The sequence below is a fragment of the Sphaeramia orbicularis genome, chromosome 16, assembly GCF_902148855.1.
Source record: "Sphaeramia orbicularis chromosome 16, fSphaOr1.1, whole genome shotgun sequence".
Taxonomy (NCBI): Eukaryota; Metazoa; Chordata; class Actinopteri; order Kurtiformes; family Apogonidae; genus Sphaeramia; species Sphaeramia orbicularis.
This window is the reverse complement of record NC_043972.1, coordinates 16,232,139-16,248,226: the sequence shown is the minus strand read 5'-3', so window position 1 is coordinate 16,248,226 and position 16,088 is coordinate 16,232,139. Positions and strand designations below refer to the sequence as shown.

The 16,088-nt window shown below is 35.8% G+C and overlaps 1 protein-coding gene across 1 annotated transcript in view; it reads right to left on the bottom strand.

Moving 5' to 3' along the window:
• LOC115435523 (glutamate receptor ionotropic, kainate 2) overlaps window positions 1-16,088 on the bottom strand; it is a 756,602-nt gene that overhangs the window by 192,946 nt on the left and 547,568 nt on the right. The window contains exon 12 of the mRNA XM_030157991.1: window positions 2,570-2,688. Within this exon, the coding sequence (XP_030013851.1) occupies window positions 2,570-2,688 (119 nt within the window). The remainder of the gene's footprint in view (window positions 1-2,569; window positions 2,689-16,088) is intronic.

The following is a 16,088-nucleotide window of genomic DNA, read 5'->3' as shown; positions in this document are numbered from 1 at the left end:
ATTGGTAAAATTGCATTTACTTCTCTTAAGACATTTACATTTGATTATATTTGCTCAGGTTATTCATATGTTTTGTAAAAGTATAGTTTGGTAATGTAAACATTTTCATGGAATTTTACATTTTTACACCAAAAAAATAAAGAGAAAATTTGGGGTTGTGGTTATTTATAGGTTATTATGATAATATTTTACTGGTTCTGACCCACTTGAAACCTAATTGGACTGTATGTGTCTGTATGCGGAACCTGAAATAAAATGATTTTTACACCACTAATTACTAATATCTTCAGTGTAATTTTTGCATTTCACAAATTCATCCCGCGGGCCAGATTAGACCCTTTGGCGGGCCGGATTTGGCCCCCGGGCCGCATGTTTGACACCTGTGTTTTAGAGCAAAAAAAGTAAATATACATTATGAGAAGGTTTACATTTACAAACTAGCCTTTCAAACAATGTAATTAACATGAACAAACTGAAAAAATAAGTGTAATTTTAACAATATTTTGCCTCAGTTTATCATTTACACATGTACATTATAACTTACAGATCACAGTGGATCTACAAATACACAAAAACATTTAAAAACAGGCAGAATCTTGTTAAAATTGTACTTACTTCTCTTAAGACATTTCAGGTTGTTCATATTTGTTCAGGTTATTCACATTTTTTGCAAATTTAAACTTTATTTTAGTGTTAATACATGAAAATATTTACATTTACAAAGACAAAAAATTGAAGTTGTCATTATTTATATGTTATTATGATAGTATTTGACTGAAACCTGCCCACATGAGATTGAATTACAGTAGTCTGAATGTGGAATCTGAAATAAAAGGATTGTTAATATCTTAGTGTAACTTTTGTATTTCTGAAATTCATCCCAAGGGCCGGACTGGACCCTTTGGTGGGCCGGATTTGGCCCCCGGGCCACATGTTTGACACCTGTGGTTTAACCTCTCAATAGTTACCAGCCGTCCACACTGTCAGACACGACTCAACCACATTGTCGGTGTCACCCAGCGAAGCCATTAGCTACCCACTTTGCCCATTCATCAAACCACCACCAAGGTAACAGTCATGAGCACATACTCATCAGTTGTATTAGCTGTGGATTCTGCTCATTCTGTGTTGTATCTGCTATTTGAGCTCAGAGCTTCTTACCCTGTTTCACCTCAGAAATCACAACAGAAAAGAGGAGCAACCCACTCAGAGAGGCGAGTCGAACCCAAACAGAGCCTGGTTGGGGCTGACTGTCATGTACCCAAGGTAACGTCATGACCAAACAGCACATCCCACAGTTTTCTGGGGGGCGGGGCAAGCCGCCGGGCAGGGGAGCCTCTCTACAGTGTAGACCAGCACGGTGCCATGCAGACACTGTGTGTCCCTGAGGTCTAATCCTGCCCTCAGCCAAATCTTCTCAACCAGCAACTCTGCATAATCTGCTCTTTGGCTTTCAATTAAACTACACTGCATTAGGCTGCAGCTACAGTTACAAAAATGAGGCATATATATCTACTGTGGAGCTTTACATAAACCCTGTGAGTCACAAAATTTACATTCTCTTCTGAATATATTTAACACAGATCATTTTGGATGGCTTTCACTGCGGAAACAAACAGTCGTAGTTTTTGATTTGTTTGAACAGAACTCGCATATTAAGAGTCAAATGCATAAAAATCTGTGAAAAAGGTTAGTTACCAATTTAGGAATATTAGTAAGCATGCGGTAAATGTAAGTCATAACATGCAGCCAGCCAACCAGAGATATGTTAATATTTTAAGAGAGTAAAAACTAAGGTGTTTTTGGATATTAAAGGTCATTTCACTCAAATTATATGAAAAAATGATTCCCATTTACTTCCTTATTCAGCCTGTCAACAGTATGAGGACAAAGTAAGTGACAAATATATATATTTTCTTTTATAATTTGGGTGATCTGACCCTTCAAAGCAGCGTTACTGACTACAGCAGCTAGGTCTGTGCGCTCCATTCCACTGACCAGATGCAAGGCAGACAGAGACCATGCTTTGCTTTCCAGACCCTATTATCATCTATGCAGATATTAACTATGTTGCATCATCAGATACTAATTTTAGCATGCAATGTAAAGGATAACTAAGCCTGTTTTTTTGTTTTTTTTTTTTCAGTCTGAAGATGCCAACTAGTTGAGAAGATATGGCTTGGTTTGGCAAAGGAAACATAACCAAACAGGCAGGGTAGAGGATCGTATACCGCTAAGATCGCATTCAGTCTCACCCATTTGATCCAGTGGCACACTTACCTGCTCAGGTGGAAGGGAATTTAATGGAAAATGGAGTAGGGTGGGGGGGTGGGGGGGTGTTAAGTTAAGGGCAGTGGATAAGGGGAAGCATGCAGGGAGCACCATCCTCATTCGCATCACTCTAATTCCCACTCAGGAACATCCCTCTGGATTCTACCAGTGAAGCATCTAGCTACATGCACAGAGGCCCCCATGCATGGTCACGGGCCTGGTTAAAGAGCAAGGTTGACCCCCAGCAAAAAAGTGGGACTTGTGCTAGAAAAAAGGGGGGGCAGGCAGAGGCGTCTACCTTGCTGCATGAGAGCTCCAACTCCGAACCAGAAACTATTTAGCAGGGTGAAATTGTTTTCCACTACATCCGAGTCGGGGTTGCAAGGGTGGGGGTTATACCACTCGTAGGGACTAAACCTGTGACAGTTAACAGAGAACACACACACACACATATATGTTTACTGCAGTTGCATCAAGATACGTGAATAGCAGAAAAATACAGGCGACCATACGTGTTTGTCCTACCTGGGGAGACAGGGGGAGAGAGAACAAAGTTTAGTTAGTCATGTCCAGGATGCAAATCATGCCTGAAAACACTGCTTGAATCATTAAACATTGCTACTTTGGATGTGCATATATATATTTAAATATCTGTGATTGCTACGCCGTTAATTGGATTAGTCATTTAAGTGAGTTTATTACATGAGTTATTAAATGATTCCGAGTCGGATTTCTTTACTGAATAACCTATTAGTCAAAATAAAGGCTCCAAAATGATTACTCCTCTGAATGTCTCTTGTGTGTTTTTCAATTTTAATAACATACAATACTTGAGGAGTGGGCTCGCATATTCGCACCACTCATATTCCAAAAGTGGCTCCTCATGTGGGCGTGCTCATATCAAAGGCAATTCCCTCAGTAATTTAATCTGAAAATAACTTCATTGTCAGCTGAGAAAAGAACTAATAATCCTTATAATCTTGGAGGAGCATTAATATTCAACAGATCAAACGGTTCATTCCCATCATGCCCACGCCGGCCCAAGCACCCCCCCCCCCCCTCCACACACACACATACACACTCGACGCACTCCTCAAGCAGAGAGATTTCTCATTTATTCATGTTAAATAAAAGTGACATTACATTAGTAAAGGTTGATTGGTCTACAATTAAGCATCCTGACCTGATTTGGTTTGTGCTGGAGTAGAGGGAGAACCGGAGCCCTATCTTGACTCAAGCTGTTTAACAGACACAAGGGTTTGACTAATCAAATTGCAATGCATAATGTAGACTCGTCTCAGTGCGGCCTTTAACTGTGCTGGAAGTCAAAACTGATAACCTCGAGTGGATGCAACATCTGCATGGAGATGAAAACGCTACATGAAACAGCATCGTCGGGTAGCTGAGATAAAACACTAGTGTATTTAATCCTGCAGTACACAACTCTGGGCGAAGATGTATGACTGTATTGATAAAATGACAGCATCATAACTGCACCCCTGTCACTGAATAATGGGCTTTGTCATTATAATGTGGTTAGCGGTAGCAGCGTTTCTTTTCACTCCTCTAACACGATCTTGTCAAGTGTAGCTCAAGGACCTCTGAATGTCCCTCCGATTTCTGCTTTAAGACCATCCTTGGCCTTAACTCAATCCTTCCGCTTACTCAATTTGCCTGAGATTTGCTTGCTTGTCAATTTGCGAGGCCAAATTGAGTTCACCTGACCTTGCCACGGCATATGTGACTGCGAGCATAGAGGTCCACCGAGTGTGTTTCCTCCATTTGCGTCATGAAAAGCCAATTACCACTCACCGTGAACATGGATAAGGGGAGTTGTCGTAAACGCCGACCAACGCTACCAACTGGGTCAAGAAAAAAAAAAAAAAAAAAAAAAAAACAGGAAACACAGCTTAACCTGTCTCACAGTGTGGCGCTGTAAGGCCCGTTTGCTGTCATTTTGATCCAATTACACTGCCCTTACATTATCTCAGGTCATCTCTGCTGCAGTGGGGGGAAAAAACTTTGAGCAAGGTCACTGCAGAGATAAGCACAGAGGAAGAAGTGGAGAATTCACCGGCAGCGAAAGAAACAATGCGAGGCTTTTATCTTTCGATGGGGTAGGGGGTGGGGGGAGGGGGAGGGGGGGAGGGGGAGGGGGGTCAACCTGCAGAAAACTCCAGCGATGATATGCATGATAACGCCAATGTCAGAGGAGATGGATGAACAGAAGCAAAAGCCGCTCCTCTGTCACAGGATGATAGACATGTTGTGTCCCATAAAGAACCAAAGCAGTTTACCTTATATCACTGTCCACCATGTTCCAAAGCATGCCATAATTTTGATGCCGTAATGTAATGGATTTTTTTTTACAAGCTTCTACTTCCAAAGATGGATTGCTGCCACACAGTTCTGCATCTAAAGCCCTACTTAAGTCAAACTATGCAAGGATTATGAACAAAATGTACTTAAAATATGAAAGGAATGGTCACTGTATGTGTTTGGCCATTATTTATGATATATTCTACATTATGCTTAAAAAAATGATTAGACCACCTCTTATTTTCTTCAATTTCTTGTTCATTTTAATGCCTGGTACAATTGTTTGGACAAATATAATGATAACAACAAGCATAGCTCATAAGAGGTTAATTTCAGAGCTGATATCTATCCATTTTCCGTGTTTTTCTTGATAATAACCTAAATCACTTCAGTTCTTACATCAATATCTATGGCATTGTACTGACAAAAACAATGCTTTTTGGCATCCCATGTTTTCTTTTCTGTCTGTTTTAGTCACATGATACACACAGGAGTTAGTACTAGATTGCATAACTATTGTTTTTGATGACTTTTGATGGTCTAATAAATTTTTCTATGACTGTATTACGGCTGCAGATGTTTAACCCTTTATCGGGTTGACTATTTTTGGTCATTTCCGCATCTGTTACAAGACAGTAACAGCAACAGTTACAGTGAGTCAACAATCTCAGGTCCAATGTGGTCTACAGGGTCTGTAAGGTCCACCTCTGCATGAACAGTGAGTGTACCTGTTTGTTAGGTACCATGAAGTAATGGTACTAATGTAAGGACCCCAGGAAGAGTAGCAGCTAATGGGAATCCTAATAAATAAATAAATAAATAAATGAGGAATGAGCTTCAAAGGGATAATGTGGATGTTGACAGGTGTCTGGATCAGCACTTATGTAGGTCTAATGTTCTAAAACATGTTCCTTTCACGTTACATGTGTTTTTCTTGTATTTTTTTTTATTTACTTCTTGTATATTTACTTTTTTTTTCTTTTTTTTTTTTTTGCCACTTACTGGTAAGGAACCAAATATGGTAACTTCATTGACCTTGATTTTCTATATAACAATAAAAAAAATGGTGAAATAGCCCTGATGAAGACCAGAGGTTGCAATGCGTTGGCTGTATTTTAAAAAAATTGCCACGGAGCAATAAAGGCATTTTAGTTTTACACAAATCCTACAGTATGCTTTGGATTTTTTTTTTTTTTTTTTTTTTAATCTTGCATGTTAATGCAGATTTTCTTGACTCCAAACAATAAAAAATGTAGAAAAATTTCACAAAAGTAATATATTCTTGTTATGTCCTCCAATAATACACTAAAATTGAAATGTCAAATTTCAGAGTATTTCAATGAGTGCCCTATTAAGGGTTAAGATTGAACTGCTTTGAACCACTGTATATCATTTTGGGTTAAATCATTTACAAATATTTTTCATGATCTCATAAAACAGGCCTGGTTTCAGCTTTGAAGGAGAATTGACCCATAAAGTTGTACTTAATCCTTAAAAATATCACAAAGATTTGGAATAAACACATTTGGAAATGACAGGCAGGAAGGGAATGGAAACTTATAATCATAAATATTACTATCAGACAAATGTAAGGGAGAAAAAGTATAATATTTGCGACTGAGATATAGCAGGGGAGAATATAAAGCTGCAAAATGACAAAAAATGAAAGTACAAGCTCAATATATGGTACTTGAGAAGATGTACTTGGTTACATTTGACTACTGTTCTGTACGATTGTAAAACAAGTGCTCGTCAGAAATCATTCAGCTGCGGCTTTTCTAAAATATATTGCATTTCTATGGTTTCAAAATGCAGCTTTCACAATTTAAACTCTTCCTCTTACAGGCTATCAGTTAACAGTCTGCTCACCATTTACAGAGTCCACATTAAACCTGGAGAGGCTGCATTTGGTGCCTATTCACATCAAATCTTTGTGTATGCGAACAGCTGTACAAAAGAAACTTGCCTTGCCTTGTGCCTTTCATACAGCCGCAGCTGGTTTCCATTCATTTGTACTTAACTAAAAAAAAAAAAAAAAAAAAAAATCTAATCACAGCGATATAGACCTTGCATGAATTAAGTGGCCTCTCGGTGCAGCTTGATTCGAAGCCTGCAAAACAGACATGGTCTTATAGTTATTTTCATGTCTCTTTGTGCTGATTTTCATACTGTATGGAAATGAATGGAACATTATAGGTGTCTGGAAGTATAATAATGGCATTCTTTGGAACATGTTCAGCACTAATGTAAATTGTAGGGTGTGTGTTTAATATAAGCATTTTACCAGGTGCACACTGGTTTTTATAGGGTACTGGTCAAACCATTTTTGATTTTAGAGATGATAATATTTGCAACCACAGCTACATTATACATATTAAACCATAACGACCCAAACATCCACCATCAAAAGCATCCACTGATCAAAAATGTTTAATTCCCTTTTTTGGGTTTTTTCGGTTACTGTTCAATTCTACATAAAACTCAATAAAAATTTAAGTTGCAAAAAAAAAAAAAAAAAAAAGTTTAATTCCTGTCGATCCATTATTCTGTCAATCCATGTAAATAATTGGTGTAAAATACAGTTTGTCATCTTTTCATGCTCATTTGAACGTTTGGAGCAGGGGTGTCAAACTCATTTTAGTTCAGGGGCCACATTCACCCCAATAAGATCCCAAGTGGGATAAGTGGGACCACTAAAATAATAACAGTGACAAAAGTAAAATTAAATGATGTCAATGTTTACATCTATAAAGTTTCCTTAAAAATCTGAATAACATGGACAATTTGAAATGTCTTAAGAAAAACAGATGCAATTTTGACAATATTCTGTCTCAGTTTATCATCTACACATGTGCATTACAACTTACTTTACAATTACAAAAACACAAAATATTTACTAACAGGCAGAATATTGGTAAAATTGCACTTACTTCTCCGAAGACATTTCAGATTCTTCATATTTCTTCAGGTTATTTACATTTTTTGATAAAGGAAAGTTTGTCGATGTAAACATTTTCATGTAATTTTACGAGAAAATTTGCGGTTGTCATTATTTATAGGTTACTACGATAGTATTTTACCGGATTGACCCACTTGAGATTATATTTGTCTGTATGTGGAACCTGAATTAAAAGGATTTTGACACCATTGATTGTTAATATCTTCAGTGTAATTTTTACATTTCACAAATTCATCCCACGGGCTGGATCTGACCCTCTGGCGGGCCAGATTTGGCCCCTGTGCCGCATGTTTGACACCTGTGGTTCAGAGGCTCCGATATTGTAGAAACACTGTCATCTTCTACAACACTGATTCAAAAGTAAAACTCATGAAGTTTGATAAATGACAGTGAATGGAGACACTTGTTTTTATGTTCAGTTGTTTATATCTTTGCTGAAAAAAGCCGCTTTTTCTTTAGTTTTCTCTGTTTCTGATATAATAACCTTCAACTTTAGTCTGAGTTTTTATGGACATCTACATAATTGGTAAATAAAATACAGGAAAATAAATTATTCACACTTAAAAAAAGAAGAAAACATTACAATAAATATTGATAAATCACTTGAGAAAGATTAAATAGAGAGAAAAATGCATTTGGGAGTTGCCATAAAAGTAGCACTGGGTTTTTATAGGTTAACTTTAATGATATAGTTTGTGCTTTTTGTTTCAGAATCTATGTTTTAACCCATAAGGACCCAGTGTGACTTCTGTAGCAGTTGGCAAAAATAATTTTTCTCTCTATTTAACCTTTCCTAGGTGATTTATCACCATTTTTTTTAAATAATATTATCCTCTGAGTTTTGCATTTTTTTCTAATGAAAATTATGTATTTTCCTGTGTTTAACTGACTGATCATGTAAATGTTCATAAAAGCCCAGAGCAAAGTCAAAACAGAAAAAAAACTGAAGAAAAAATGACTTTTTCGGTAAAATATATCATTAACTGAACAGAAACCAAGTGTCTCCATCCACTGTCATTGATCCAACTCCATGGGTTTTACTGGTGAATTAATGTTGTAGAAGATGACGGTGTTTCCACGTTCACTACGGACATGATGACCATGAAAAGATGACAAAGTATTTTACACCAATTATTTACATGCATTAATAGATGAACAGTTTGGATCAGTAGTTGCTTTTGGTCGACAGTGGATGCATTCAGAAAACTGCAGCGACGGAATACTCTATTTGTGAAACCGCAATGGATTAAAATGAAAAATATAATCTAAATATGTGAGGGTTTGTCTTTAATATGAGCATCCCGTTACTAAAGGAGCTTTATTCAGAGACTGAGGAGCGTCAGATCACCGTTTGGCGTGAGGTAAGAAAGGCTTTGCACACAGAAAAACAGTCTAATTTTGAGCAAGAAAGGTAAGAAAGGTGCACGTCAATAACCTGAGTCATATTTATTTTGATAATGACAGGGAATATTTAACACAAATGTTCTGATTACCGTCACTAAGCTGTGCTCTGCTTCTCGGTTATCTTCAGAAAATGTTCTAGATGTGGAGGATGTGGGGAATTTGAGTCTCCAAAAGTGTAACAAGGTGATAACGCATATGCTTTAGCAGAGGTGTGATGCACTATAGTTGTTTTTTTTTTTTTTTTTCCCTTTTTAGTCGTTGTTGTTTCATCGTTTGTGCCAGAAACACCAGCAGCTATTGATGTCATTAGACAGAACAGAAAGGCAATAACAACCTGGAACATTAACATCAGTAATCATGTGGTATGAACTGTGTATCCATGTGGAATCAGCCTACACATGGCAAAGAGAGGCTAATCTGACTCTAAGACTTCACGTCAGTCCCAGTATTCAGTCTTTCTCTCTCATACAAACTCTCAGTCATACAGTAGAGCACAAACACAAGCATACATAGATAAAATGTGTAATGTGTACACACACACATATATATTAACAGTATATAATTGCACAGTGAACTACTCTTAGCAGTATCAGGTCTCATCTGTTAAATTTATGTGCTACTAGACAGTTTGGTCTCACAAACTTTTATGAAATGATTTCTTAACATGCAAATGACATATGTGAACAAAAAGTAAGATAGCTGTTTCCCGACTATGAAAGGATTAATGGGGGAAAAAAATGCATTGTCATTATGTTTATACTGGAAAAGATGTTTGTTTTTTTTTCCTTCCAAGACTGAACCATATCTCCAACAATGACAAAAAAACTATTTTACTGTCATGTTAATTATTATTTTTATCTCACAAGAGTAAAAAAATTTACCCCGCCCCCCAAAGGGGAGGCAAGAGGTATGGTTTTTGGTTCAGTTTGTTTCTTTGTTTGTTAACACTCTAGCAGCAAAACTATTGGTTGGATTCATACCAAATTTGGTTTATAAATTGCCAGTGATCCAGAATAGATGTGGTTACATTTTGGGAAAAATAGGTCAAAGTTTCAATTTTTTATGAATTTTTTAAATCTTTTTTTTTCTCCCATTCACTTATAATGGGCAAAATTTCACATGTTTGTAGCAGCAAAAGCATTGTTTGAATTCATACCAAATTGGGTTTATAGATTGCCAGTGACCCAGAATAGATGTGGTTACATTTTAGGAAAAATACATCAAAGTTAAAATTTTTAATGAATTTTTAACATTTTTTTCCCTCCCATTTACTTATAATGGGCAAAATTTCACATGTCTGTAGCAGCAAAACTATTGGTTTAATTTATACTAAATTGGGTTTATAGATTGCCAGTGATCCATAACAGATCTCATTACATTTTGGGAAAAGTAGGTCAAAGTTTCAATTTTTCATGAATTTTTAAATTCTTTTTTTTTTTTCTCCCCCATTTACTTATAATGGGCGAAATTGCACGTGTTTGTTGGAGAAAAACTATTGTTTGAATTCATACCAAATTGAGTTTAAAGATTGCCAGTGACCCAGAATAGATGTGGTGACATTGTGGGAAAAATAGGTCAAAGTTTCAATTTTTTATGAATTTTTTAAATCTTTTTTTTTTTTTTTCCATTCACTTATAATGGGCAAAATTTCACATGTTTGTAGCAGCAAAAGCATTGTTTGAATTTATACTAAATTGGGTTTATAGATTGCCAGTGACCCAGAATAGATGTGGTTACATTTTAGGAAAAATACATCAAAGTTAAAATTTTTAATGAATTTTTAACATTTTTTTCCCTCCCATTTACTTATAATGGGCAAAATTTCACATGTCTGTAGCAGCAAAACTATTGGTTTAATTTATACTAAATTGGGTTTATAGATTGCCAGTGATCCATAACAGATCTCATTACATTTTGGGAAAAGTAGGTCAAAGTTTCAATTTTTCATGAATTTTTAAATTCTTTTTTTTTCCCCCCATTTACTTATAATGGGCAAAATTGCACATGTTTGTTGGAGAAAAACTATTGTTTGAATTCATACCAAATTGAGTTTAAAGATTGCCAGTGACCCAGAATAGATGTGGTGACATTGTGGGAAAAATAGGTCAAAGTTTCAATTTTTTATGAATTTTTTAAATCTTTTTTTTTTTTTCCATTCACTTATAATGGGCAAAATTTCACATGTTTGTAGCAGCAAAAGCATTGTTTGAATTCATACTAAATTGGGTTTATAGATTGCCAGTGACCCAGAATAGATGTGGTGACATTGTGGGAAAAATAGGTCAAAGTTTAAATTTTTTATTAATTTTTTAAATCTTGTTTTTCTCCCATTCACTTATAATGGGTGAAATTGCACATGTTTGTAGCGGCAAAAGCATTGTTTGAATTCATACCAAATTGTTTTTATAGATTGCCAGTGACCCAGAATAGATGTGGTTACATTTTAGGAAAAATACATCAAAGTTAAAATTTTTAATGAATTTTTAACATTTTTTTTCCCTCCCATTTACTTATAATGGGCAAAATTTCACATGTCTGTAGCAGCAAAACTATTGGTTTAATTTATACTAAATTGGGTTTATACATTGCCAGTGATCCATAACAGATCTCATTACATTTTGGGAAAAGTAGGTCAAAGTTTCAATTTTTCATGAATTTTTAAATTCTTTTTTTTCCCCCCATTCACTTATAATGGGTGAAATTTCACATGTTTGTAGCAGCAAAACTATTGTTTGAATTCATACCAAATTGGGTTTACAGATTGCCAGTGACCCAGAATAGATGTGGTTACATTTTAGGAAAAATACATCAAAGTTAAAATTTTTAATGAATTTTTAACATTTTTTCCCCTCCAATTTACTTATAATGGGCAAAATTTCACATGTCTGTAGCAGCAAAACTATTGGTTTAATTTATACTAAATTGGGTTTATAGATTGCCAGTGATCCATAACAGATCTCATTACATTTTGGGAAAAGTAGGTCAAAGTTTCAATTTTTCATGAATTTTTAAATTCTTTTTTTTCCCCCATTTACTTATAATGGGCGAAATTGCACGTGTTTGTTGGAGAAAAACTATTGTTTGAATTCATACCAAATTGAGTTTAAAGATTGCCAGAGACCCAGAATAGATCTCGATACATTTTGGGAAAAGCAGGTCAAAATAAATTTTTTTTATGAATTTTTAAAATCTTTTTTCGTCTCCCATTTACTTATAATGGGCAAATTTTCAAATGTCTATAAAAACATCAATTTTGTTTCAATTTACTTCAAACTGGGCACATATATAGAGGCAACTTATATGCTGACATCAACACATACATAGACATGATGACATCAGCTGGATCGATGCCAAAATAAGCTTCAATAAGTGTGAGGGGCGGGGTTTGTTGTGCCTGGAATCACTTGTATTTATTACTTTTTTCATTCTCATAAAGCAATAGTTTTATGAACATGAAAATTTAGTTTGTTGCACTCACTGCACTCGCTCCATGCACAAAACAATGATGGATGTAACATCACATTGTGCCTTTGATGTGTTTTATGTTTCCTACCAACACTCAATACCGATTACTTTTGAAGGCGAGTTTTGGAAAATACTTCAGAAACTTTTTGGCAGAGAAATTCAGAAGCCGACACTACAGCCAGGAAGCGGTAAACTTAACTTGGCATAAAGACTGGTTAGTGTGGCTCAGTTGGAAGGTAAGAACATCCGCCTACCAGCACCTGGGCGTCATTTTGCCATTTTCCTGTGATTTATGTGCCAGACTGATTTTGTCTGAGAGCCACTGCCTCCGGGGCGATAATTCTCACAATGCAAATGCTTTTTTTTTTTTTTGTACTGTGGATTTAGAATTCATACGTTTTTGCATTATTTGTATTTAATTTGAGTTGAATTACTTACTCTGTTTGTATGTTGGCCTGCTGTAGTTATATGCAACATTAAAGTGCTGCATCGTTCTCTATGATAAAACCTCTGCAACACTTTGGTTCTACTTAACTTACAACATCATTTTAACATATTTTTTAGTACTCTTTATTCAGTCATTTTGTTTTATTTTATTGAATGGTCTACTCATCTGGTTTGCAGAGAGGCATTCAAGTAATAATAATAATTAAAAAATCATAATTTATCTACTGTGTTAAAGCTATGCAATGCTTCTTTGTACTGCACTTTTATGGAACTCCGCATTAACTGTGCCAGACCCAAGAGTTGCCACATTTTTGTGTGTTCATTAAAGTGTATTAAAGCATATTACAAATTAATATGGGTCATTTTAAAGCCAGTAAAATTAATGCCAAACAGTAAGATGGGAGAAGCTCAAAAGGTTAGCAGAACGGAGGGAAAGTAGAGTCAAAATTCTCTATAAATTAATCCCTACGTGCAAACTTTTTCACATTACACAGTCATTTCCTTTGTTATGATGATAATATCCATTAGAGTAACATTAGAGACTCCAGAGTGGTTTTTTATTTAGTTTTTTAAAGAGATTTGACTGGTCGTATAGCTTATATCAGGGGTGTCAAACTCATTTTCTTTCAGGAGCCACATTCAGCCCAATTTGATCTCCATTGGGCCGGAACTAGTAAAATAATATCATAACAGCCTGTAAATAACAACTCCAAATTTGTTAGTGCAAAAAAATAACATAAATTATGAAATTTTTTACATTTTACAAACTATCCAAAACAAAAAAAAGATGTGAATAATCTAAAAAAAAAAAAAAAAAAAAGAAATTTCTGAAGAAAAATAAGCAGAATTTTATCAATATTATGCTTCATCTTATGATTTATATATGTGCATTACAGATCAGATCTACCAAGGCACAAAACAGGCAGAATATTGTTAAAATTGCACTTATTTTCCTTTAGATATTTCAGCTTGTTCATATTTGTTCTGTTTATTTACATTTTATTGTTAAAGGATATCAGAATTTAATGTTCTTTGCAATAAATCAAAGAGAAAAAATTGGTGTTGCCATTATTAATAGGAATAATGTCATATTATTATTATTATTATTATTTTTTTTTTTGCATTAAAGAAGAAAATTTGGAGTAATTATTTATAGGTTACTATGCTATTATTTTCGAGTTTGATGCCCTTGACTGTTAATATCTTCAGGGTAATTTTTGCACTTTGCAAATTCATCCAGCGTGCCGGATTGAAAGTTTTGCCGGGCTGGTTTTGGCATGTTTGACACCTGTGGCTTATATGAATTTATATATCTAATTCTTTCATGGCAGGGAAATAAAATGCTGTAGACCTTCATGTTCACAGTACGTCATCTGCCTCTCAAACTGCTCATTTCATACAATTTCCTGAGACTTTCATGTGCTACATTCTAAAGCAAAAACATGCAACTGTGGTCTTGCATGCATGTGTGTGTAAAGGAGAGAAGAAGGAATAGAGTGAGGGGGAAATTTATACACTTACCCAAACACTTACTTATTGTGATTTTTAAATACAGATAGGTGCATATTCTGAGCCAACTTAGATGACAGTTGCCGCTTCTTTTTCTTTTGTGTGATCATATTGCCAGTAACATCGGAAAAAACACACGTGCGTTAACCGTAAAACTGCCGGGTGGCGGCTGCAAGGAGAGCCGATGCGTCCCGAAAGTTTTAGAGTTAACATGAACCTTTCTTTCTCTTCTTTTCTTCACCATGCTTCAAACAGCAGCTAAAGGTAAGGGGTACTGGAGAGTGTGGAGCCTTCAAAAACTGTAGCCTAGTTTTGTCAGTAAAGAGAAAGACAACATTGTATTGTTTCTAAAGAATTCTTGCTGTTGACGACTTAATATTGCGGAGATGCACCGTATAGATGCCCTATGGTACCATCTACCAATCAATAGAGTATTTTCTTATACCAGACACCACATAACAAAGGCCATAGAGTTCAACAAAGACAATATTGCTAGCAAAACAAACAAAAATGAGCTCTTATGAGTTCTTTTTTCTTTACCATTGTTATCAGAATATCTATCTCATAATGCTACGACTTGCAATATTCTCAACTTGTCCTGAGAGCAAACTCTAAACACTGTTACTATGACTAAATAAAACCTTTTTCAACCTTGCAAATCTTTGGAAATGTTCACAACAAGCGTCTTCGTAGCAACGTGTTTAAACTCAACAGTAGTCCGTTTTCGAGTTCGGTTACTTCGACCGAGTGCAGCGCCATTTGAACTTACATGGCACCATTTAACTGCAGTGAAAGACCTGAAATTGCAGGTTGCGTCCCCTATGACTTTGGTCATAGACACTTTAGAGCAGTTCTTTAGGAGCCGATAATACAAAGCAGTTGCAGAAACCGACCTGAATCTAAGGTATGATGGAGAAATCGAACTCTGACATGTTATAAGCAACAGTTTTGCATGGTTTGAAACATTAGCATAGCAAAGCAGACTTGACAGACCTATTCTGTAGTGTCAGTGAGGGCAAAAATGACAGATATTCCTCATAAATTGGAACACATCACTCCCATTCTCCATAACCTCCATTAGCTACCAATCCCCTTCAGAATTAATTATAAGACAGCCCTCATCACCTTCAATTGCATCCATAGAAACGCTCCCAAATACCTCAAGGACCTCCTCACACTTCTACCCGTAGTCTCCGGCCCCACAACACCAATCTCCTCCTCCACCCCAGAACTAAACTTTGGACCATGGGAGACTGGACCTTCTCCTCTGCTATCTGGAACTCCCTCCCTGACCCCCTCAGCGCTCCTCAGTCACTGGACTCTTTCAAAAAGTAGCTAAAAACATTCCAGTTTAAACAGACAATGCTTTATTTTATTCGCTTAGTCTTTTATTCCTGATATAGTATTTTATTTTTTATTGGACTGTCTTCTCTCTGTAGCACTTTGAGATTCTGCTGACTGACAAGTGCTTTATAAATGCAATTTGATATTATTATTATTATTATTATTATTATTATTACTATTAGATATGCCAAGGATTCAAATTAGATTGGGCTTACCTTTGCCAACGAAATCCCTTCTCAGATGAGATAACTGCTAACGCATCTTAAGTAATAATAGTAGTAATTGAAGAGTCGACATCCCTCAGTGATTTTGATGTGTTTGAAGCATGGTGGAGGAAACAAGAGGAAAGAAAAGACACCATGGACTCTGA